Source organism: Helicoverpa zea, unplaced genomic scaffold (assembly GCF_022581195.2).
Source record: "Helicoverpa zea isolate HzStark_Cry1AcR unplaced genomic scaffold, ilHelZeax1.1 pri_000016Farrow_1_scaff_4_deb, whole genome shotgun sequence".
In the NCBI taxonomy this organism is placed as follows: domain Eukaryota; kingdom Metazoa; phylum Arthropoda; class Insecta; order Lepidoptera; family Noctuidae; genus Helicoverpa; species Helicoverpa zea.
The window spans coordinates 455101-482252 of NW_025899711.1; the positions used below are offsets into that span (position 1 = coordinate 455101).

A 27152-nucleotide genomic window follows, 5' to 3' on the forward strand; every position below is an offset into this window, starting at 1 on the left:
GGTCACTGACTAATCGTAAACAGTACTTCCATAGTTCGATATACTGATATAAGAAATGAAACAAAACACTAAAATTATAATTTTAATACTGTTAAAATTCAACAATACAAAACATAAGTAATAGAGACTATACACACAAGGAAATAATCTGTAACAAACTAGACTAACTGGTATACTTATATTACGTAGGGCGAAAGAACATAAACTTGATATAGCAATCATCCTATAATCTGACTATTTACAAGTAAATGCAACATCATGTAAATACAAAAGAGACACCGATACAAAAAAAGTTTAATACAAATTGTAAAACGGTCGTCACAACATTTTATGGTATTATTCATTTATTTAATAGTTAAAGGATTAATGTAAATACATGTGAATGCGGCTCTACGCGTTTCCTCGTCCAGTCTGCACCCTGCGTGCATAATCTATGATGTGCAGCTATCTAATAGCGGAACTATTTACAACTACATGCTCAAGTATTCCAAAATTTCTGCGACTCCACACGAGTCAGTTGAAATATCTAGAAGAATATGGCAAAACTACATTAATAAATAAGTATAGTGAGAAATCTAGTCCTTATTAAGTACACACTAATTAAACGGAGATCTAACTTGTCATGTCCACTCATTACACTATATTTCCACTGCGTCAGGGAACACGTGGTCGAGGTACGCCTGGTGGCCGTAACTTTGCAGCGGTTTGGGTCTGTCCTTCCTGGCGTTCAAAGTTACGTTACCAGTGCTACACTTGTTGAACCTCGAAGCTATCTCCCTGACCTTCCCCGGACGAGGCCTAAACTCTTCTTCAGCATCCTGTTTCACAACTTCTGTAAAATCCTCAAAAGACCTCTCCTTCTCCTTTGTGCCTTTCCAGCTGCGGTTTGAAGATCTCTTGTTATTCTGAAAGTCCTTTTCAAAGCCATCCTGGTTCTTTTTATCGTTCTCCTTGCGTCCAGAATTATTCCTGTCATACATTCGGGAATAATTTTTGGTATCTTTATGTTCGTTGTATTTTTGTGCATTGTGTTGATGCATTGTATCTGTACTTCTGACTTTACCGAAGAATGGGTCTTTGGAGTATTCGATATCGTTATTTGTTTTGCAAACGTAGTTTTTGTTATTTTTATCGTAGCTTTTATTCGATCTTCTGGCTTTCGGTGGTCCAGTTTTGAAAGTGGAGAATCGTTCGTAATTATCATTATTGTTGATCTCGTTTGTAATGCTATGGGGGTCAAAGGCGTGAGTTCTTTGGTGAGTTAGCGGCTTCGATAAGGATAAGTATTTAGGCGGCTCTCCGTGCTTATTTATCGTTATTTCGTACTGAATGTGCGGATCTAATACCGCATAAACATTCTCTTTGGCTTCTCTCTCCAGCGACGTTAAAGCTGCCTAGAAACAAAAGAACATTTTATTAATTATGACAAATATTTACAGTCAACCGTAGTTGAGTGGGAGGAAAATGTCGTAGTACGCGTCTGAATAAAGAATGTTAATACTATTATATCGGTTCGATTTGCCCTTGATCAAGAATATAACAAATAATCCGGTCAGCTTTAGTCAAACTATTTTTAGCAGATTATTAGAAGTTGTCTCACTAATACTACTGAAAATCTTAAATCATCGCTTCTTACATATTTTAGCGTGAAATGTAATTCTTACAAAGAACGGTACCGTTACTATGAAAGCTGTTTCACACATCATATCGCAGACGAATTTAACTTTCAACGCGATACATTTTGAAACATTGGCAGCAATCATCATAAAGAGAGAGTGTATCGAACCTTGACAAGCAGACTTAAAATAACAATTCCTGAATAAATTAACATTGGACCTTCATCGGAGTGTTGAAAGAATTCCTGAAAGAGAGGTGTCGTGAACCGTCATGGGCCCCAAGTGATTCGTGGTGTGCACTTAAAGTAATTAGATAACGTACCAGTGAATCATGCTGACGGACATGGTCCATTTTATTGGTATTATATTGACTAAGGAATAGGTTGAACACTTTTCGTTAATTGCCCGCACCTTGTGCTTTGTTCTGTTAGTTTGGATAGTGAGGTGTGTGAAGGTTTTTCGTGTGTCATCAATTTGTAAGTTAGGAAGGTACCTCGAACTTATTGAATCGAATATTCTGGCTACTTCTTTTTTAAATAATTTATTCTTCTCGTCTAAATATTGTTGTAGGGTCAACAGGTCTCGCTGTGCCGCCAAACAGGCGTCAACTAAGCTCGTAAACAAAGGTACTCTTACGAGTCGCCGACGGACGACCGGGCGAGATGATGGTAGGTTACTAGGGTACATTGTATTGTAAAGTTTCATACAGTATAAGTATTGTGAACGACTTGTTACCGAATTAAAATGAGGATGATGCCTTTTTGACACGATAAGTGTGCTGTGACTGTAAGTCTATGCTAATATCGACGAAATAATGGAAGCCGCCCCTACTTATAAAATCGCGTCACGTATTTATAGGGTTCTGCCAAAATTAAAACCATCGTTAAAATAGATAATTAGACATTATTGTTAACTATATTCGGCTTAGATAATAAAAATGTGACCTTGCTTATGATAGCTAATGGTTTGGTTGATAGACATAATTGTTATATCCCGTAACTGTAGCGTTTAATTGCCTATTCTATTGTGGCCTCATAAATGATACTTTTTGTGTGCAATATGTGTAGAAATAAAATATACTGCTTTAGTCATTTAAATATTACGCAACGTTCGTTATTTTAAAATTATTTAGTTTACAAAATCTATCTTTAACAAGTGAACAACAACAACAAGAAGTGTTGTTGTTCACTTGTTTTTTTATTTATTATGTAAAGACTTCTAAAAAACTGAATCGCCTTGAAAAAATTTTTCATTACTTCTTTTCTACATTATCCTCGAGCAACATTAAAATTTCCAAACTCAATATAGGTATTTTGTCTATAATCCGGTACTAGCTATATACCTAAATGTATGCGCCGGGAAATAAGAATAATCCGGATACAGGCGGCGTACCCACGGGACGTGGGTGAAACCGCGGATAAACAGCTGGTAAGTACGGTCTACTTTATATCATCAAGTTTTTATTAGACAAAATTACATAAAATTAGTTATAATCATGGAGAACAGAATGAACAGCAGAGATGTCATAACGCAAAATCACCTAAGAAAGATGCGCGTCAAAATGCAGGTGTTTGGGGGGACGAGGAACATTAGTCCCGTGTCCGCCCTTTACCCCGCCTATTAATTTCAAAATAAAATCACCAATCAATCAAAACCAATCTGTCAAAGATTGATTGAATCAATCTTTGACTTTTGATTGGTTTTGATTGTACAAGGAACCCTAGGAACGTCTCGTTTGTTCCAGCAAATGATCACGCCTACCCTACGTTGCTCGACCTACAAGAAAGCGCCTGACCTACCTTCCCTAAGTCATCTCCGCTATCTTTCCTTCTTCCGTGGTTATACTTACGTTATAGTTCTACTTTATTATTATCGGATATACAAATGACGTATAAAAACAAATGACGTGGTGAGTTCATCAAATTTCGTAGAAACGGGGTTTCGATACCAGCACATTCATGTTCACCATGAGGTCACAATATGTATCAGACGTAAACAAATTAAACGGTTAAAACAAACATGGTCGTCGTTTTGGAAATATTATGGCCCAAGTTCACCGACGACTTAATCGGACATCCTTGAATTAGGATGTTTTTTAGAAGAATCGGAATGAAGTGGCATATGGAAATAGGCTGAAGTAAAATTTTACATTGATTAAAAATTTACTTTGATTTGATGTGTTCCAAGAGTGTTTTGGTTATGATAGTGAATTAAGGACTATTAATTTTAAATTTAAAAAAAAAACTAGTTCTGTTTCAGTTTTTACAAGGATATGAACTGCCTATATTTGTACGAGAAAAACAGGCATCAGAGTTCATATTAAAAACAGACAAGCTCATTAATAATGACCATGATAGTATTGAAATCGATACGATTACAAACGTATTGCATACGATAGGTAGGTATATTGCAGCAGAAAAATGTTTATGTATGTCCCGCTATCCGCGCCCCTTGGAAAATTCTTCGCGCACCCGGATAAAAAAGCCTCTTGACAAATGGGCTACCTAGCACTAAAAGAACTTTTCTAATCGGACTTATAATTGCTGAGATTGACGACTCAATTGATTGATTGACGCGTCCTTGAATACCAAGACTTATTATCCGAGTAGCAAATCAGAGTTTGAGTTCTCCCTTTTGGCATAAGGGAGAACTCTATTACGTAGTACTCAAAATATCACCCTCGAAATGCCGATGTTTTTCATAGCTCATAATGAATTATCGATAGATAAATTATTTTTAGATCCTTCAATGCGCCGTATCTTTTCATGTGTACGAACGGTTCCCGGAACATAAATAAATTTTATCTCGAACACAGGTTTTCGTGTAATTTTATCAGTGTGTGTGAAGTCCTAATTAATTTGGGAGCTAAGGATAATGTATGACATGCCTTATGTATAGCGTTATCTAATGGTGCGGAAAATCCAATATCAAACTTATCGTGGTGGGGCGTATCCATACTAAGCGAACGTAAAAGCAGTCAAGTAGAAAGATTGATTACTTTCGTCTTTATTTCAATGTGGTCAGTGATTGAATTGGTTAAGCAATAAAGTTAGAGATTTACAGCTTATTACTATGATGAGTTTTTCGAGACTTTATTGCCTTAGACGCCGTGGACGCTTTGTATGAACACGCCCTTAGTTTAGTAAATTGAACCTCACAAACTTATCCCTCCATAACCAAGTTTAATGGATTTGTTTATGAATTTAATGATGAAAGGAACATAAATGATTTCATCTAAGCTATTCTAAATATGAGGCCTGCAAATAAGGTGAAATATTTTATTTGTAATGTTATTGAGGATCCTAATATCTTTAAATGACTGTCTCAAATTGACAACAATGTATTATTTTTCTATTCATATGGCACTCTCTAATATACAGTCATTGTAGGCAGAACAGCACTCAAAGTTGTTAAGATCATTAAGTCAGAGCTTAGACTACAAACTTGAATGAGCTTATGTAGTTAGAGATGACTTAGGGCTCACCAGTAGGTATCACAACCGCACCACGTCGCTACGACAAAATGTCGTCAAGCATTGATTACGTGTGAATGGAATAGAATTCATTTTCAATACGAAATATTCACTCAATCACGTGGTTTGGTTGTGATACTTGAGAATAACTCATACATAATGATCTGCTTATACAAAATATGCAGTAATCATCAGGTGTTATGATAGGTCTCTTATATTACGGGGGTGAAAACAGGATATGACTGTAAAGTGTAGTCGAAGTAAGTGGCGAGTCTGAAGTATTTTGGCACTACAGTTTAATTGGTTTTTAACACGGGTTTGTTGATTTCATATTTGTGTGTTTATCAATTTTCAATCGTTGCTGACCGGTTTAGGAAGCTTTGTTTCTATTTGAAAGAATAATTAAAACTTTATTTGTAAAATTACGTCAAACAGAGAAGAAATATTATAAGATAATTTTGGCTACACGCTAGAATAATCGCAGATATAATTAATTTCAATGTAGAATTTTATAAAACAAAACAGTAACAATCTCTCGGCAAGAATAAAGGACAATGCCAGGGTCTGGGCTCAAAGTTTGCCCAGCAGTGGGAGTAGTTCCAGCTGGTTCCATAGTGCACTCTGAACACGAAATCCAAATATTTTTGAAATCGGTCCCAGAGGTCCCGAAAAAAACCGGTTCAAATGTTCTCCATAGATAGTCACTTAACAAAGCCTGAGCCATTTGCCCAGCAGTGAAAGTGGTCGAAATAGGTTCTTTACTGCACTGTTAATACGAAATCCAAATATTTTGGAAATCGGTCCCAGAGGTCCCGAGAAAAACCGGTTCTAATGTTAAACTTGAACAGTCACTTTATAAAGCCCAAGCCATTTGCCCAGTAGTGGGAATGGTTAGAATAGGTTCTTTACTTCACTGTTAACACGAAATCTAAATATTTTGGAAATCGGTCCCAGAGGTCCCGAGAAAAACCGGTTCTAATGTTAAACTTGAACAGTCACTTTATAAAGCCCAAGCCATTTGCCCAGTAGTGGGAATGGTTAGAATAGGTTCTTTACTTCCCTGTTAACACGAAATCCAAATATTTTGGAAATTGGTCCCAGAGGTCCCGAAAAAAACCGGTTCAAATGTTCTCCATAGATAGTCACTTAACAAAGCCTGAGCCATTTGCCCAGCAGTGAAAGTGGTCGAAATAGGTTCTTTACTGCACTGTTAACACGAAATCCAAATATTTTGGAAATCGGTCCCAGAGGTCCCGAAAAAAACCGGTTCTAATGTTAAACTTGAACAGTCACTTTATAAAGCCCAAGCCATTTGCCCAGTAGTGGGAATGGTTAAGATAGGTTCTTTACTTCACTCTTAAGACGGAATCCAAATATTTTTTAAATCGGTCCCAGAGGTCCCGAGAAAAACCGGTTCTAATGTTAGCCAGCCATTGTTAGCAAGCCATTTTAAGCAGCCACAAACCTAACAACCTCTTTTCTTGAAATAATATTCAGATAGTTAGTGGTTTCACTGTTAACAGGAAAAAAAAAAAAAATAAATTGAAAAGTAACTATTGTTTCTCTTGCTTTTCAGTCTCTTTCTACCACAATCAGTCCTAAGTTCGTGTAGCGTCATGCAATTAATATCCGTAATGGCAATGGAAAAATCTTATCAAGACAAATAAAATAAGCTCGAACACGAGGTAGTAAATAGATACCGTTGAGGAGTTCCCTCGTCTCACTGTCGTCTCCACCGTCAGGTCAGGTCTTAACCTCCACTGTTTTGTGGTGTCGGAGACATATACCCAAATGACAAGTTTTTATTCGATATGTGCTTACAATTTCCGAGATTTCCCTATTGTTTTAAGGTTTCTATCACCAGACCCTGGACCGAATAACAAAGGAACCATTTGGAAAGTAAATTCTTTCAAACAATAAAATCGATGCTTCCGACAACAAAGGTCGTAAACACCAAAATAGCACTTTTGGTAATCAACGAAAAACAAAAAATAATTTCGTTTTTGGCTTATATCTTTTTAATTTTAAAAGTTGTAAAATTGTGTTCTATACAAGAAATACGTAAAATACGTTGGTGTTTCATAATATATTATTGCTATTTATGTCAAAGCCTTATTTTAAAAGTTAGCTTGGACATACACCCCAGAAGATTCAAGAAGTTGGTATTTACGACCACTAACAAATCAATGGAGAACGATTTGTCTAACGGAAGTTAGAAGTATGCACCAGTTTTTAAATACAATAGTTCTGGGTTTGGTTTTAAAAACCATATACTGAAATAAAAATGAGTGTAAACACCACGACCTGATGTGATGGTATGTAACAAACATGGAAATATCTGAAGCAAATAATGAATTTAAGACTGTAAGTTGAGTTTTCATTACTTGTAGCAAAAAAATAAAACACAAATTGACATAATTGTGTCCTCAAACACAGGCACCATGTTTGATGACACCACCTTCAGACTCGCCGTTTGCTTCCGACTAGGTGCTCCATGCTGCTCTCCTCATTGCTGCCACTGCGGGGGGAAGCTGTCAACAGCCTCGGTCACCACGGCCTGTCGTGCAGCCGGAGTGCCGGCCGCATACCATGACATGCCAACATAAACGACGTGATCCGTCGCGCTCTTGTTGCCGTCGGCGTGCCAGCCGTACTCGAACCAAATGGCTTGGCACGCGACGATGGCAAGAGACCAGACGGCATGTCGCTATTTCCGTGGAAGGTGGGTAGGACTTTAGTGTGGGACGCGACATGTGTCGACACTCTTGCGCCATCTCACCTTCCCGGAACTGCATGTTGTGCTGGCTCCGCCGCTGCACAAGCAGGGAACCTCAAGCGGCGCAAATATAGTAACCTTATAAGCTTTCTCCCGCGGTTTCACTCGCGTCCCGTAGCCGGATGGTGACAAAAAGTATTCTTAAACCTTCTCCCTGGTCTAAGTTACCTCCCCTCTAATTTTCAGCCAAATCGGTCAAGCCGTTTTCATGTTATGTCGTGACAACGGAAATCGGGTTTCATTTTTATATATATAGATTACATGTTTGAGCCATTTGGGGTTGAAACTCTAGGGCCGTGGGGTCCGAGCGCCCACCTTCTTGCCAGGGATATTTCCCAGCGCCTGGTTGACACTTCCCGGGACCTAAAGGCTTCGCACAGAGGTTGAGCATTGCCATCCAACGTGGCAATCATGTGGCATCGCCAGTCTTTTGGGTACATTACCCAGTGACAGCGATGAGGAGCAATTTTTTGATGCACTGTATTAGTTTTAAGTTGTATATATATATAAGTTTTTTTTTTTCAATTAATGTAAATATTTTGTGAATAAACAGTGAATCTGTGGATTGTAGATTCTCCAAGACCAAGTGACATTACGACAACTGTTTCTCAGCAGAGCTTACGTTTTAAAAATGATTGTAGGGTGTATTTACCATTAATTATGTCTTCATGTTTTTACGACCGACAGCTGCTTGTACGTTGTATTATACGACCTGCACGTTTATTCGGTTCTAAGCAATATGAGTTATACATACCCTCTTTTCTAAAAAATTTTGATTATACTAGTAAAAATTTTGGATGTAAAAGTATTTTTTTAGACGAATATTTTTTTCACATTTTTAGAACGACGCAGCGCCAAAAATTAAGTAGGGCTGCATTCTTAACTCATTTTCGCCAAAATGGCGTTTACGACATTTGTTGCCGGAAGCATCGAAATGATTGTTTAAATCGGTTGGTAAATGACGGAGTTATGCACGTACTTACGTGAAAAGAATACAAACGAACTGAGAAAATCCTCCATTTTTTGAAGTCGGTAAAAAAAAATCTCGTTCAATACCTCGTATTTATCGATTAATATTATAATGCATTTCAATTAAGGTAATAAAAGTGGAATAGTTAAAGAGTTCGTAAGCATATTTTTCGTAATATTGAATAAGAGTCAAACCAGTTTTTCTCAGGACTCCTGGGATAGATTTCGAAATATTTCGGTCTGGGACCTATTATAAGCCTATGGAACATAATACACTATGCAGTTACTGTGGGCAACTCTTGAGCCCAACTTCCATACAAAGAATAGCATTGTCCTTTTCAATGAAAGTTCAGTACCTAATAATAGACAGCTGTGTTGCTGGAAAGTTCATTCATCACCGTTTATGTTTTCAGTCATAACTTCAAAGAAAAGTTGAGTATTTTCCTGTTTAAAACTGGTAATGTTACTAAAGTATAAAGTCAAACGTTACCTTAATTCAATAACCGCTTTCAACTTTTTCTTCAACTAACTTCAGATTCCCAAAATATCTTCTAACGTAATGTATGTAATGAGTAGGTATTGTTAGTAACATGCGTGCATTCACACCTGTGCGCGATGGTCACACGGTGGTGGGGGGCTGCAGCACCACGGCCGCGCGCCGCACCTGCAGCGCGCCCGGCGAGTAGCGCGCGCCTGTGCCGGCCCCTGCTGGGGGACCTGCGGTGCCCAGCACGGACCCTGTGGCGGCGCGCGGCGCCTCACGCGGCGTGTACACCGCGTCCGCTGGTAACGCTGCCTTTTCGCTGTTGATTGAGTTGGAGTATGAATTTTGTGATAAAGTTGATGTTATTGACTGCTCAGGATTTTACAGTTGGATAACAATAAAAAGGGAATATATTGCATTTATTCCATACATAAGAATTTTAATGCGGCACTGGGCAGTGACGCAAACATTCAGTCAACAACAGTTATGTGATGTCTTTGGAATAAATAAGTAAATAACTATCCATAGAAAAACAAACTTACCTATCTAAATCTTCAGTCTTATATTCCACAGTTTCTGTAAAAAAAATATGAAAAGATTCATTAGAACATCTCATTTTTTTATGTACTCTGCCTTACTTATTGCAAACGCAGTTATCGACATTTGCTGCGGGATTGTTCAAAAAAGTTACCGCGGCCTTGATACATAAAGGGCTAAAGAAGTAACATGATGGATTTAGGTTATTAAAAGTCTACAACTCCCTCACCTCACGTTGCACCCATAGCTGGAGTGGGTCATTTCATAGCCCAGACATATGTATAGAGGAGAATTCTACATAAAAGGTACTATTAATACAGCAAAACATACCTCTCCGTCTCCTACACCGCAGTATCAAACACAGCACGATGACGAGTAACGCGGCGATGACGAGCGCCGCCGCAATCAGAGGCGCCACATGCGCAGTCTCTGTTAGCGAAAAATTATCTGCGTGAACAAAATTATTGGCGCGTTATCACATGCATACAGGCACTGGTATAGGTTACAGGGGTTGAAATAGGTCATGCTGTGTAAAATGTAGATTGAACCAAAGTAATAATTTGTATTGAAGATTTGCTTGCAAAAGGCAGCTTTGTGAAATAAAGTAAAATAATTAAAGTAGATTATAAAAATCTACCAAAATATGTAATTTATTTTCTATTGATTTTTAAATCAAAGGACTAGTTTGGAATATTTTTACAAATGTGGAAAATATTTTTTCATAATTGTGAACAACGGTCAATATTGTGCAAAAAGTCAAGCATCCATTAAAAGAAAATGTAAAACTATCCTCTAAGGAAAATAAATCATGCTATCATGCGTAAAGGTAGCTTAATCTAGTTTTTAATAATGTAAAATAATTTGAAGAAGCCTCGTTAAAGTTTAAGTCAACCATAAACAAACCAAGAAATAGACGCTTTCCATAATTCCTAACCTCCTAAGGATATAGGGATTCGTCCCCCTAAGACGTCATTGTTCAAAATAATATCAAGTTTCTACTAATTTGTAATAACAATTCTATAATCCTATTGCAATAATATCAGATTAAAATCTCACCATGCACAGTAAGAGTGACGGCATGAGAAGAGAATCCCCTCTCATTCTCTACGTGCAGCACGTAGACTCTCGCGTCCGACATGCCCGTGTTGGAGATGAGGAGAGTGTAGCGATAGCAGCCGCCGTCCATCGCTGGCTCTAAAGTACGGTAGCGACCTGGGGGGTAAAGGGAATTTAATTTTTAACCAAGGAATACCAGCAACAATGAGGAACAGCTTAGATCGGAATTTCTATAAGGAACAAACTACAGGAGCAACTTGACAGAGCAAAGTCGTTTGATCCATTTTAGAGGTCAAATGTCTAGGCTTGCAGTGGGCAAATGACGCGTAGAACTGAAGCTCGTTGATTGATTCTCAGGTAAAGAAGATAAACTGAAGACCGGGCTCATTGTGCTAACGAGCACAGTGTGACGTCACATACCGATCTGACTGGGCACGTCGAGGCGCAGACTGCCCCACAGCCAGGCGGCGCGGCGCGGCGGCGGGTCGGCGCACACGGCGGCCCACACGAGTGCTGGCACAGACTAACGAGCACAGTGTGACGTCACATACCGATCTGACTGGGCACGTCGAGGCGCAGACTGCCCCACAGCCAGGCGGCGCGGCGCGGCGGCGGGTCGGCGCACACGGCGGCCCACACGAGTGCTGGCACAGACTAACGAGCACAGTGTGACGTCACATACCGATCTGACTGGGCACGTCGAGGCGCAGACTGCCCCACAGCCAGGCGGCGCGGCGCGGCGGCGGGTCGGCGCACACGGCGGCCCACACGAGTGCTGGCACAGACTAACGAGCACAGTGTGACGTCACATACCGATCTGACTGGGCACGTCGAGGCGCAGACTGCCCCACAGCCAGGCGGCGCGGCGCGGCGGCGGGTCGGCGCACACGGCGGCCCACACGAGTGCTGGCACAGACTAACGAGCACAGTGTGACGTCACATACCGATCTGACTGGGCACGTCGAGGCGCAGACTGCCCCACAGCCAGGCGGCGCGGCGCGGCGGCGGGTCGGCGCACACGGCGGCCCACACGAGTGCTGGCACAGACTAACGAGCACAGTGTGACGTCACATACCGATCTGACTGGGCACGTCGAGGCGCAGACTGCCCCACAGCCAGGCGGCGCGGCGCGGCGGCGGGTCGGCGCACACGGCGGCCCACACGCGCGCCTCGCCGCCGCTCCACGCATGCGCTGCGCCGGACTGGGCGCCCACTGGTGGACCTAGCACGTTCAGGGTTACTGCTTCTGATTGCTGGGACCTGAAACAGACGTGATGATGTTAGGTTATGTCCAATAGTTTAGTTTACATAGTCTCATCTGCCCTTATCATTTCAATGATTCCATTCCATTTAAAAAGAAGACAAAGAAGGAATGCTAAGGAACTGGCGCAATGACATGCGCTGCAAAGGTAAGGTAGGCTACGAGAGGTCATAATAAAGTATCAAAAGGATATCTCACCGATCTTCCAATCCGATCTGATTGGTAGCCACGCAGGTATATCGTCCATGCTGGTCGTACGACACATTGTGCAGCTGTAGTTGAGGAGTCACCGAGATTGGGTACGCGCCGTCTTGTAACGAGTTGATACGGGCTGATGACGCTGGGCTGGAGAAAATTAAATCACGTTTTGTTAATATGGAAAGCTATACATTCCTCTTTCATTATTTTATTTTCTTCTAAGTATATAACTTTAATCGGCTAGAGTAAAACAGGAACATGGGCACGAACGAAGAACTTTATTTCAAGAACTACATAAGTATATAGTATACAAGTTTGTAATATTTTGTTGGAGTGAAATAACTTACTTGTGGTACCAGGTGTAAGAGGGCGGGGGATTGCCTTCAGCTTTGCATTCTAACGTAACTTGAGAGAACAGGTTCGCTTCAACCACGGTATCAGGTCCCACCCAGGTCACTCGTGGAGGATCTGAAACATAAAGAATCAAAGTTGTAGTCAGGCTGGTCATGATTACAAGAATGTTGACCTACATAGAAAGACATATTTCGTGGATCAAAGGCAATGAAAAGTATACTTACACTTAATATCAATTTCAATCTTCACTGAATCTGATGTTCCCAAAGAATTCCTTGCTTGACAGCCGTAAATACCTGAAAACAATCCAACGAAAATCATTTAATAAGCAACTCTCAATTTGAACCCTACAAATAATGGGCTTATGTTTAGTACAATCCTTACCAGAATGATTCCTAGATACTGGAGCAAGGATCAGCTTCGCTCCATTGGTAGCGATGACTTGTCCGTTCTTAGTCCACCATACGTAAGGACTGGGGTTGCCATCAGCTCGGCACTCCAGAGTGAGAGCACTAGAACCCTCCTCTAAGTTGGCCAGGGTACTCGCATCACCTCCGATTATGGAAACTACCGGAACAACTGGAAAAAAGGAGATGACATGCGCTTAGTTTAAGATACAAATCAAATTCATTCATAAATAATTTAAGTACGTTTTGTGTCATTGTATACAGAGTGTTCTTTAAAGTGAACATCTTCTTCATGTAGTTTAATATTATAGTTCGCAATAAACGTATTTGCCTTCGTTATTAATGCAACCATCGGCATTTGTAGACAAAACATGATGTCATCCAGGTAAAAGTTTGGTTCCTCTTCATCGAGACATTAGCGCAATAAATTGCAATCTCCGAGTAAAAGTCTTGCAGCTATGCAGAGGCGAGTAAATCACGACGCGGGACAGTAAAGTTTAACCTGTAAGGCGTTTAAGTCGCCAACGATTGATATTTACGAGAACTTTGTCTGTCCAGGTGGGATGCGGCTATGTAAGATTTTGACTCAGTATATAAATGAAGCTTGTAACATTTTATATATGTAAGATCAAAATTATCTGTTTCGCAATCATTATAGATAAATAACGCCATAGATAAATAATATACGATAATCATAAAGCCTTTTGAACATTCATTTATTAATTGAGCCCTTGCAAAGCCAATGCAACTGTTATTTCAAGTGGGTACTACAAGAACTACAAACAAGGCAACTTCTAACACCAAACCACTTATCGAATTGCAATGCAACCAATCCTCAGTTCAATAGTACTTCTATAAAGATCTTTTCTTCGCTATAGTAATCTACTCCATACCCACAAATTACGTGTGAAGAGACCGTAATTACAAATAGAAAAGGAAAAATAGAAAAATACCACTCGATCCGGGCTTCCAACCTATTTACGATTCCGTAGGATCAATTTGTGAATGCCAATTGTTTTCTACAACAGCAATGCTGGTTGCTAATTGCTTATTGATTGTTTCTATTTTGTGAGCCAGAGCTCTCGAAATAAAGAAAATAAAAACGAACAAACTGTATGTGATTACAAGCTACACTTACGTCCTTTGAAAACATTCTTGTTTCTTCAGGGACCTAATTACAAAAAACTGGCGCGATGCCTGTTTGCTCAAGGAATTTCACTTTGGAAGCCTGTTTTACTAGAGCGTTTGTTTTAGCTAGTTTGAGGTAGTAAACATCGAAACTAACGTTGACTGCTTTAGCAAAGAAATGGAGAAATAATTCTGCTCAAATAATGCTGTTTGCACTCGTAGGAAACATTAGGATATAAACACTAAGTTATTTGGTAAATACGCCTGTGCTGTCGTTAAATAAAGTCCTGTAAGTCCATACTTTCATATCTTACTAAGACATAAATTCTTAAAATAGCCTTTTGTAATATTTCTTTGTTTGTTTTTCGTACTCTTTAGGGTAAATCCCGAAACTACCGATTTGAAACAAAAACTATTGAGAGGCTAGACTATTCACGGGTGACAAATGCTATGTCTTTTCTAGGTTTTAAAGATGTTACCACGGGACGCGGATAAAATCTACATAATCTGCATTATTTACAGAAACTAGAGTATTATAATCATACTTACATGTTACATCCAGCATCGTATAAGAATCCCTGTAGTACGGTGAGGGGTATGAAGGATGATGAGCCCTGCAGGCCAGCTGACGGCCATGAGCTGATCTGGTGGCTCCAAGTTCCAACACGGATCGCGCTGCCCAAACCCGTGGCCTTTCCACTTCTGAGGCATTGGTTTGTGACCAAGCTGTCAGGCGTTCCTTTTCTGAAAAATAATATTTGGATACTTTAGCAATAATTTAATGTAGTTATTTTTGTGATGAAATGCAACGATATTTTCGTGTTCATATCAAATCCATTTTCCTTGTTTGATAGGATTAATTTAAAGCTCATTATGACTGCTATTTATAAGGCAATCATGCAAAAAAACTATAAGAATTACGGGCGATATAAGTTCAAAGGTGACTTCTCAAAGGACATATTTATAGCTGACGACAAAAATAATTTATAAAGCCCATTATTTCTTACAGCCCATTTAAAAATAAGTAAATCAAAGCAAGGAAAGGTAACTGTTGTAACAGTGTGGACAAATTGACAAAGTATTGTTGGGCACGCTATTGTGGACACGATTAATCAAAACTGCCTATGTGTTAATGTGTAGACTACAGACCACCTATTATGTCACACGTGATAAGCTAGAAGTTAATGGATTATGAAGACGATAGCAATATTTTCTTATGGCTGTACGAATCACACAAATACTTATTTATAGATTTTCATTTATTGTGAATGGCATTCAGTATTACATTTTTAAATATCGTGATCGAACATGTGGGCAGTTTCAAACATCATCGAATATCGTTTTCGAACTGAGATTTGATCAAATAATAATGTACGAAAAATCCAATGAACAAATGAAGGAAAGAATTCTTAGGAAACTTGGCCCAAAATGTTTATACATTACAAATAGACTAGGTACTTTAAAATACGAATGATATTGAAGAATTCAATAACCTACAGCATAATTTTATTACAGAGAGCTCACTTTATCTCATTACAGCCCTTTCCGTGTAACTCTGCCAATTTTCATTAAAAGGCCCCTTAAAATAGGCCTCTAGTGCAACTAATAGCAATTAATAATGTCTATAAAAGCAGGCTAATGCAATGTCGATCCCTGACAGCGAAGCTTCGTCTAAAATGCATGGCGCTTTGTAGGTTGGTTTAGATCAAACACATGACATGACATTTAGAATTTTATATGAAGGGATCCGTTTAATCGAGGGCTGTACCCCTTTAGATTGATTAAAAGACCAGTATGTACTCGCTATTAGTTGGCCGACATCGATAAATTACTATTTGGCATTTACAAACTGTTTATTTTCATGGGGCTCTAAGTAAACTATGGGGTTTCTCGTTGAATTATGTGTGCATAGATTTCCCATTAATTGAGGATCCTATCTATCGTATTTGGCTTTAAATCCTTCATTGTCCGATAGTCAAAGTTCCACTAGAAACATACATATGATATGTTAATGGTCTCGTATATTGAACAACTTATCTACTACCTATATATTCAGTATATCTACTTTCTAAATTAGCATTCAAAATCTATTTTGTTATTGATACTTACCCAAATACCACTCGATATACGCCGGAGGGTTGCCATATCTGGCCTCGCAGACGACCGTAGCTCTATTCCCTGCTGGGACCGTGATGTTCTGTCCTGGCATCACGTGGGACCCATTGAAGAGAATCCGGGGAGATTGTGGAGGTACCCGCACTGCTAGTGCTGCTGGTGGACTGGATAGGGCATCCTGGAGAAGGTGTATAAGACTATATTATTTGGCTGGATTTTTTATAAAACTTGACTCAAGAAAGTTAGTTCTAAGAGTCTTATTTTAGGCCTCTTCACAATTTTTACTTAACGCAAGGTTGTAGAGCTATCAATTTCAAACACAGTCATTGTGTTTGTTTAGTGAACAATCGAGCAATTAGGCTTTTAAGCCATTTCAGCAAAACACAGACTCGTTAAATCTCGTTTTGTAATAAGCATTCAGCACCACGTATCCAAATAGTGAAAAAAGGCGGAACAAACAATCCAATACCCGGTGTTGTCGAAACACAGTAGGTAATTACTAATCTGGTATACCTACATGAGTGCTAAACTTTAGAGCAGATTCAACAGAATAAAACAAATGAACACATAAACATTGCTAATCCTCCTTTTATTAAGCCGATTACATCTAAAAAAGGAGAAGGTCCTCAATTTCAGAATTGTCCACGCATGTGACTGCATTTTTTATCTAAACTCAGATATAAAAAACACTACTCGCGACACCTGGAAGACATCGCCTTAATTTGAATCGTCAAGTCTTGAAACAACATTCCAAGTCTCTTTGCACCTTAAATTCCTTGTTCTAAGTTGGCAAGCGGGCCAAGTTAAACTGTTGTAGGGAATTATTACCTGCACATCGTAGTTGCTGGCAGTGACTTGGCACTGCCACTGTCCATCGTCTAGTTGCAGGGTTGCAGCGCGCACCCATAGGGAGCAGTCTCCCCCAACTGGACTGTTCTCATTCGCCCACTCGTACTTCCCGCGGTAAATGCCCACCGGCTGAAAAGAAAGTTCGGTAAATTACTTAACCCCTTCAAAGTTCGGTTTTCTAAGGGAATGGGTGAAATCAAATTGTTTTAGACTTAATTGGTCAAAGGAGTTTCGTTAATTGGAATTTTGTTGATGCTTTACACAACCTTTTTAAAAAAATAATTAGAATAAGTATGTACATACATAAGCACAGATTACTAAATAGTTACATACTTACTTATTATCTAGTTATTTGTTGATATAGTGATTACATACTTTCACAAATGGGCTGCATATTACATATCGTGAGAAATAATGTTCCATCTCCTCGTTGGCTATAAAAACTAAAACCCAATCAATTTAAGCTTAACAATACTAATTTTGAGATTGATCAAAATTAGTATGTTCATAAATAGAAGCAAATTAAAGCAGATATCCGTAATTATATTAAAGCATGTTATACTGTTATTACGTTCAAATATCAAATTACATTTAAATCACTTGTCGAGATTAAATTGGATGCTAGAGTCGGACCATGAATGGAGATCTTTAATTCAAAGGATAAAAACCAGGAAGTAGTATGAATGTGTATAGGGGTCTTTTTGTTCGAGTTATATTAAATACTTGTGGAACAAACTTCGTGGTTGTAATAAGTATTTCGTGGCCTGAATATCGATTTAAAAAAGCGTTGGGCAAATATCCAAACTAGATCTATAGGCCAGTGTAGTGTATTTACTGCCTATAATAGAAATATAATATACGTTTATTGCTGTGTTTTATTTCGTCTGTGTTCTGAAAACTAAGCTAATAATGTCACGAAGAAGGAATAAATAAACTGTTGTAAATATTTGGACGTTACATAACTCGATTTTTTTTAACCTGAATTCAGACGGTAATTATGACGGAATGACAGATTTTCATCAATCCTTAATAGAGTAACCATGGCTCGTAAGTCTTAAAAACAAGAATTAAAATTATTTTATGGGTAATTTAAAAAAAGTAATTTTGCACTCAGATATTTTATGGGAAAGAAAAGCCCTTTCTTTCATGAGCACTGAAAATTGTTTTGAAACTTGTAGCAAATAATAAAAATTGCCTTAATAATTTATAAACATAATGCTATTTCCTGTTTTTTTCGTCAAACGTCACTGTATAATTGAAACGTCAGCAACAGTATCATTCGCATCAACATTTCGTTAAAAACACGGAAATTAATTAATTTCATTAATTGGTTTCATTCGGTAAGTTCTGATATAATTGTGTAACAAATTCGGTGGTATATAATATCCAGAATATATACACTATGAGGCAGGTATAATGAGGTAGGTACGTATATACCCCACCGATGCCATCGATGTCTAATCAGCCTATTATGTAGAGAATAACCGTCAATGCGGATCTTAATCGTTGATCTGTTTATCAATATGTAGCGACATGCTTAGCATCGGATTATGTCGCCGAACAAATAGGATTATTAGGCCTAATTTCATTGAATGACAGCGTTCAATTGGTAGGCGAGTAATAGTTTAGTGGAAGCAATCATGTCTTTTTAGGAAGCAGTCCAGCATTCGATGTTGAAGCAAAGTTTTTTTTTTGTTTAAATTATTTTTCAATTTAATGGTATATGGAACGCGAACATTGTCGTTGTGGCGTTCCTTGGGGATACGATAGCGGACGTGTGGACGTTTATACAGGCTGATAATTTTGATTTATTTATCACGTATTTTGAAACCTACAAAGCTTGTATGTATTTTATGTACTTTGAGCACCACTTTCAGTGAGAGCACTTTTCCAACGATTTCGAACTTCTTAAAAAAAAGAGTAGAACATGATGTTGATATAACTCAAATTACTCATGTTTGTCTTTAGCTACGTAAAAATACGATAGTCGGTCGCATTTCCCGTGCATATTTTGGGGAAAGGAAACACATTATTACGGTTGATAAAGTTGTTCACTCTTTTGTTTGTTGTGTTGAATTTGGACTGTCTATTTATCTATCGGAAGAAACTTATTCGACCCTGGGATTGTCCTCCATCTTAATTCCCTGAAGACGCGGGACTTTGTTTACCACAAAAGGTCAATTTTCTACCATATACTTCGCAATAAATGCACGTTAATAAATGAACAAACCTTTTCTATCAATAGTAACGTAATTATTGAACACATTTTAGTTTAATTCATGAATGTGGGTGGCAAACACGTAGTGCGGATAAGTATTAATTAAATGATACCAATTGTATACAAAATAGCTTCATTAATTTGTCAGTAAACCACAACGGCCGTATTAAATTATTCTAACTAAACAGACTAACCCGGGCTAAATATTCAAATTAATACGATATACGCCGACCATTAATTAAAAAGATACCTTAATTACACAAACAGATAGGATTTAAATTTATTAGTAAAGTACAAACTAATCTGACGGTCAGTCCTAATAAATCTAAAGTTGGCCAAATTAAATCTAACTTTAGCGATACGGAAATAATAGAAACAGCTATTTTAATTAAGTAGAAACGAGTTAAGTTTTGCGCTAATCCCTGTGCGTCTGTTTTCTTTTGGCTGTTGTAGTATGTGGCCGTGCATGTTAAAAACGAGATTTCAACGCTTTGCATAAGCGCACGGTTCAGCGGTTGCTCCTTTTATCTTTGCCAACGATTCGTGAAAAACATAAGGTCGGACGATTTGCTAAATTGCAGAGCGAGTGCACAGAGAAAACCTTACTATTGTGATGTGTAACTGCAGGCACGCAATCTCGTGTAAAGAGGTGTGTTATATGTTTCGACAGAGTTATACTAGCTGCTGATTACCTGTATGAGGATAATAGACTTTCGCTTTGAGCAAATCTTATTCTATTTGTATTCAAATAGCCTTATTTAGGAATACGGCTTAGCTACAAAGTAATGTCTGCTTTTACTTTTCTGCCGTAGGAGTACCTATAATGTTTTTCGAAAGTAGATAATTTAATATCCGCTAGTAAATCTTCTTAAATAACAGCATTTCAACATTTTGCGTAGAATTTAATTCGAAATTTCAGTTACGTAGGTATGTCCTACCTAAACATATTGAATTACATTAGTTAAGGGATTTACAAAAGGCATTATAATTGTAATGATTTTTTCGTAAAACCCCGAAATGGTATCCAAACAAAATACTGCCTATGAAAAATATTCCATACACGTTTGAGTATAAAATTCGAACATGTGAATTTATAACAATGATCTTTTCAACCAAGCCTGACTCGTAATTGAAATTCTTTTGGCCAATATTTGCACATAATAACTCCAAACTGATATGTAATGGAAACAATGGGAACTCGGGAACATGCAATAAAGGAAGGAAGGAAAGAAAGAAAACAGCTATCTAAGTAAGATAGAAGATAATCTGGGGATGAATTGAACTTTCTTTTGTCTTTTTCGAAATAGTTTCGACTGTAATTGCAGACATCTTGAAAATGTTAATAGAGTACTTGGTAATATTCTACAGCTTACATGAAAAAATATTTGTATGATTCAAGACAATTATTTACATAAGTTATTTAGTTAATATTTTATTATCTTTCTCATTTCAGTTTCATAAAAAAGTCCAATAAATAATGAATTCGTATTTCGTTTTTATTCCTACAAATAAGAGGAATATAAACATAGACATATTCAAAAATGAACAAATTCATAGATTAGGATATCAACCTGAAACACGGCGAAATAATTCGAAAACGGCTAACAAATAGCTGGATATATTTTCCAATAATGCTAAGGCCCGTTAAAAAGGGGTTCTAAGTCGAAACGGGAAGGAAACGGCAGTTTTCAATGGACATTACTTGTGGTTGAACTCAAATAAACGACCTCTGGAATTTACGATTTGAAAACTATTCATTTGGACTTGATGTAGGTATCTCTCAATAGAGATGGCCACTGAAATGTCACTTGTTAGGGTATTTTGTGTAGAATACTTGAAGCGAGAAGGGTTGGGTCAGATTGTCCACTCAGAGTTGATTTTAATTTAAACAATACATAGTTTGACATTTAGGTCTCAGTTAATTATTAGAGGACTACGTTTTGCAGCCGCAAATTCTGTCGTCAAGTCTAGAATAGATTGAGCCTCCTGAATTCAGCCTAGTAAATTAATGGAGAATTCGCAATAAGTAGGTACGTTAATTTTGAAAGGAAATGTGTATTTGATATTACCAGAAACATTAAGTTTCTCCATTCATCCGTTGCGAAACTGGGTACGTATGTATGTTTAACAAAATTATGATGCTCATTTCACATAGCGACTTTTACTCTACAAAATTCGCATGAATTCGTATATTAACTACGCATAAATAACTGGACAAAATGTTTGCGGTTTACCATGAAACGTAACAAAAAACTTCGAGTAAGATTTTTACCATGAAAATTTGTAATTCACAATAAGGCTTAAATACAACAACAATATAGCAAACAGCACCATTGAATGTAGGTAGAAACAAGAAAATAGGTAAAACAAACTATATTTCAATTTCGCTCCATGACAAAGCTAAAAGGTAAAAAAGTATATTTTATGAATTTGCTTTTTCTATGAAATTGGTAAGCGGGAAAACTGTCATATAAAATATGAAACAATTTAATCTTTATTGCCATATTTCAGTACAACTATACAGGAATGAATTTTATCCAGTGCGCAAACTTTGTCAACTTATAGTTAAATAAGTTTTATAGATACGTATATTTTTATTTTGTAGTGTTTTAGTACAAAAAAGAAAAGTTATTGATATCGAAAGATGTTTATTTTGTAACCGATAGTACGGTCACAGTCGTCATAGTATGCACGGCGGCAACGCGAAACCGGTTTACTGACGGAGCTCCGCTCGGCGCGCGTAATAATAGTTGGTATCCATATTTTGCTGACTTTAGGGCGGACAAAAGAATGAAAAATTTTTTTACTGATGATGCAGATATGTTCTGTTAACGATTCTGGTCCACCAGTTTTTTTTTTTGCGCACTGCTTAAAATTCATTCCTGTATAAATACAACATAATGCCTGTATTAGAGGTAAGGATAGATAGAAGTGCATGTTTGAAAACTATTTTTAAATTTTTTAAAAAATTAGTTCCTACTACAGGAACTAATATTGTATCCAATCTGGATCCTAGGCTTTTTTTTATAAGTGAGTATCTGGGGGGTCTATCTAAAACTCACCTAAGTTTCTTCTGGACTGGATTTGAACAATCATCAGACTACATTTGTTTAAAAAAACGTTTACTACGTATACCTTATAAATTGTTAGGATACCTCGAAAAAATCCAATAAGCTACTAATTACCATAACAGTTTAAGAGTAAAATAGTTCAACGCACAACAAAGAACAACGTCGGTATTCATTTAAACATAGCTTACGTTAATTAACTATTAATTCTTTCCGATACGTGTGCGACTAATAAAGCTCGCACTCCTTTGCTTCATTAGAAAACATTTTAATAAATACCGACTACACTTCAAAAAAATAATGTCACTTTCCCGTGGAGATGCTAATGAAGAAAGGTAGAGTTCTCTTCCTAATGAGCTCAAAGCGGACTTTATTAGAACAAGCTTATGAAAAACGGTAACTTTGTCGACGTGACACGGCACAGAACATGTAAAATAGAAACGAGTTTAACAATTATTTTATTTACGTAGGCATTTCGTATTCGAAACATAAAACACATTAGGTACGTAACTTGTCAAATCCACAATCGTTTTCCAAAGTAATATTTCAGTCAAAGAATTCAATCATGTTTTCGCATTTAGTTTTGCTACGTGGACAAAGAAAAAGAAACAACAAATACGAATTAATGTTTGTAAAAAGTTGCGCGTCTGTGCGAGCACACTAGACGCAAGTTTCACCTTCTCCGAAGCCATGCGTGACGTTGTTAGGGCGCACAAACAAAACAGAGACAGTTGTCTGATTAATAACCGCGGAGAACAATACGGGACGCAATATCCGCCAGTGTGGACCGCGCCTCGCGTTTATAGCGGTTTATGACCCGTGGACGTCTTATGAACATCTGGGAAGGTACTTTTACTTTCCAGCGCGTGATATCCCGTAAGAGGATACATTAACGCCATATGTGAGAACTATTGCGGAGTTTGCACATTCTGGAATCGTAAATGACGCAGCTTTAGAAATGGAAATGGGAATTTTGTATTACCTTTTGCATTAAACCTAAGTACACTACGTGGGGTGTTAGTATCCTACTTAATGTTACCAAATAATACTAATACTAATAGATAAAGTTTTAAAATAAACAATGAGGTATTGAATTTACTGAAGACAAACGCAAAGTAACTTTCACCTTTCCTTCGAATAGGGTTAAGCACCTCGGTTACAAAACTTTTCGTTTTCAAGTCTTCACTACCTATTCCTGTACAGACTATAAACTTACGGCAATGTTTGAGGTTTACCATAAAAACATAACAAACAAACAAACTTTTTCCATGAAAATTGTATCACTTCACGAACGAGACAGTGCATTGCTTTAAAAAGTTTCGTCAAAACATTGAACGCACCACAACAATACAAGAAAACTAATTTCCTTAAGACAGTTAAACATAACACTTAGATATTTACGAGCTAAACATTAGATTAGTTACCTAGTTACCGAAACGGAGGCTACATCAACAGCTTATCAGGACGTTAGCTGCAAATCAAGTGTCGGAAATGAGTTATACCAGCGCTCTGGCGAGATCTGTGGTGCTAATTATGCAGTTTCAGCACACAAACTAATGACCTAGGTAATTAAGTATAGGTACGTAGTGTGAGATGCCGAATGCAGTCCTGGGGCGTCGATCCTATTGAGCCTTTGAGCTTGCGTAGGGATCTCAATGTCTGTCATTGGGTCTGCCGATCTTGAGTGTATCTCGTGTTCCGAGGATTAAGTAAATACGTTGAATTACGTTAACATTTTATAGGAATGTTTGGATTGGTCTACTTGATTAAAATGACCAAGTTAAGGTCCCTGCACACAGCGGGCGCGTCGCGGCGGGACGGGACGGCGACGCGACACTGAGCAGTTGTAATGTACTAGATATTACGGAGGCCGCCACACAGAGCCGCCCCGCTCGACGCGACGCGACGCGACGATCTAGTACATTGTTTCACGTCGCCGTCCCGTCCCGCCGCGCCGCGCCCGCGTTTGTTATGTTGGTTGAAGTTGGTGTCTACGATTTCGCATTGCTGTCTTTTTGCTTTAGATTTTCCTCCCTAACACCTCGCCTGACCTTTATATAAAAATATGACACTTATGTCGTATATGGGTAGCCTTTTCCTTAAAAGAAAATGTGTCAAGTTAATTTAGCTTTCTTCAATCAACTTAATTCAACACCTCAAAAAAGTATATAAATAGGTAGACAGGTGTTCAATATCTTACTGAAACGTTCACAAGATGCGTCGGCAGAGTAACTACGTATAATATCGAATAAGATGGTTTTACGATCAATCGTCAACGGTTCCAATTTTTTAAGAAGTCCTTTTCGAAGTAACGTTTACGTCTACCTTCAATTTGTACGTGTCCGACCCACCAAGAGCGAATCAAGGAAACGCTCCGTCGCGAGTAAGAAACGTGGGAATACTTCCAGTCGAAAACGTTTGAAATATTTTACAAAAATATACCCATTACCGACCACTCAGATTTGTAGCTTAGTTTATGAAGTACCTAGGTTAAATTTTGTTTGTTTTTGATTTCTGAAATAAGGTAAGTATTTTAATTTAGACATATTTACAATAAAAATATAGTTATTTACCAGTTTTTAACATAGGTGGAGGTTTTAACAGAGGTGTTTACATAATAACGAAAATGCATCAAAAAATCAAATTCATTTCTGAAATATCATGTTTGATACGTTAAATAAATACAAATCAAAGACCAAAGCTTTAAATTAATATAAAAGCGTTCAGTATGAAAACAACCGTTGATAACTAAATAATTGATGAGTAAATAAAATATAACTATTTACGCATACTTTTATTGTTTAAACAGTAAAACGTGATGAACGCCTAACAGATACGATTAGCAAACCCGCCTTCAGGCGAAATGCTGCAGTTATAAAAATAAACCTTGTTGAATTCATTATTATGTTCCATCACGAATTAAATAGCAAAATACAATATTGTATTCAATTATTTATTTATGAAAAATACGATAAATATTGCTTCTTACATATGTACATTTATCGTATTAATAATTTCATGTGAAGTATATTTTACAGTTGTATGTAGCTACGTAGGTAAGTAGATAGAGTACCAAGATTAATTTTAAATACTTATCGCACACGCGATTTCCAATAAACAGCTACCATGAAAATAAGACTTTTTAAGTATGAAAATTTAATTTCAATGGAAATTGAATAATTCTTATTTCTCGATATTCTACAAAATATACACGAGTAATTTTGAAAATAAGTATATTATGAGTAAGCGTAATTAATGAAATACACGGCAGGATTATGTATTTTCGTGCAATCTGAGTGAATTCCCAATAGTTTTACCTATTGAATTTTTGTGAGTTATGTTTAGTTTTTATTGTTTAAATTAAGTTATTTTTAAGAAACTGCTATTGCATTGGGTATAACCCGTAATTCTTCATTTGTTCATCATGCCTGGCTAACTGCCTATGTTCTACACTAAAGCAACATTGTTCTGAACTAAATTATGTCTACGCTTTATGTCTACTTGAAAGCCCAAAATAATATTGCACCTATTTTCCACGAGACATCGCGACCAAGTCAAAGCTACCACAGCGAATGCAGCTCAAAGCTTCTGTAAAGCATTTCGCAATAAGCATGCTTACTAGCATATAATTATGAGGCTGGATTATAACTTTTCATTTAAATAAATATTTAGGTCTTTTATTGTTAGGAAATCATCAAATGACCCTTTCCGCTGTGGGTGCAGTGGAGAGGCAGACTTTTACTGACTCATACTCGTCCTTGTTCCTTTGGGTACCAAGGCCGCGGTAACTCTTTCGTACTATCCCACAGCCCCAGAAGGTCGCGGCCTCAAGGGGCCCCACAAAAAGTATTTAGGACAATTTTTTAAGCTAGTAGGTACGTATACTAACCGTCTTACCACAAAAACTTTTAAACGTCAGTTTATGCCTTGTCTAAAAAAATGTCAAATTATGACGTTGACATATGGTTCATTTTGCAGCCAAAATTTTATTAGACAAGTGTAAAACAGGGTTTAAAGTTTTTGTAGTAAGGCCCTAAATGTTTGCACGAGTGTTGGTTTACTAGGCCTACACGTTCGGTCCTAGAACGCCTACTCCTCTATTCTTGTGGATATTTTCTTTTGCTTGTTGTTTTAGTGGCCGCTGTGCCTGCTGTTGTGCAAATAAAACCTTTCATTTTCATAAACAATTCTCTGCCTATTTTTGTTGTAGTTCCTACCGAGGTTAGGAATATACACACGTATTAACATACCTTCGATAACAATCCCTATGGGTTTGTACGGGACACATACCTACTAAGTAACTACAAGCCAATATAGTCATTGTACACAACACATTAGATTACACAACTATGGGACGAGCAAGACAAACAAAAACAATGTTAATTCCCCCAGAACTACACGCGGCTATAACAATTTGTTTTGATTGCAACAATTGCTTACACAATGCCATATTATTTAACAATTAACGTAAAGGTAAACGTTTGGTGTGTAAATAGAAATTGCACACAATTACATACAGAATAACACATACGAATTAACATTTAAAACAGCGGATTTCTCTTTGATAAAGAAGAAAAAAAATAAAAGGCCTTAATTGGCACATCAATTTTGTTTGAAAGCCTGGCTGCGGTTTTATACGATTCC

At 37.6% G+C, this 27152-nt stretch overlaps 1 protein-coding gene across 1 annotated transcript; it reads right to left on the reverse strand.

The window, feature by feature from the left end:
- Positions 1-69: 69 nt before the first annotated feature.
- On the reverse strand, positions 70-17351 carry LOC124645527 (hemicentin-1; the record flags this gene model as incomplete). Its single annotated transcript, XM_047185331.1, has 13 exons — positions 70-1394; positions 9440-9636; positions 9860-9893; positions 10185-10283; positions 10911-11066; positions 11986-12170; positions 12370-12516; positions 12717-12837; positions 12948-13019; positions 13108-13302; positions 14808-15002; positions 16368-16551; positions 17202-17351. Coding segments are annotated over 12 exons (1722 nt in total), but the record flags the coding sequence as incomplete, so codon positions are not given.
- Positions 17352-27152: the final 9801 nt, after the last annotated feature.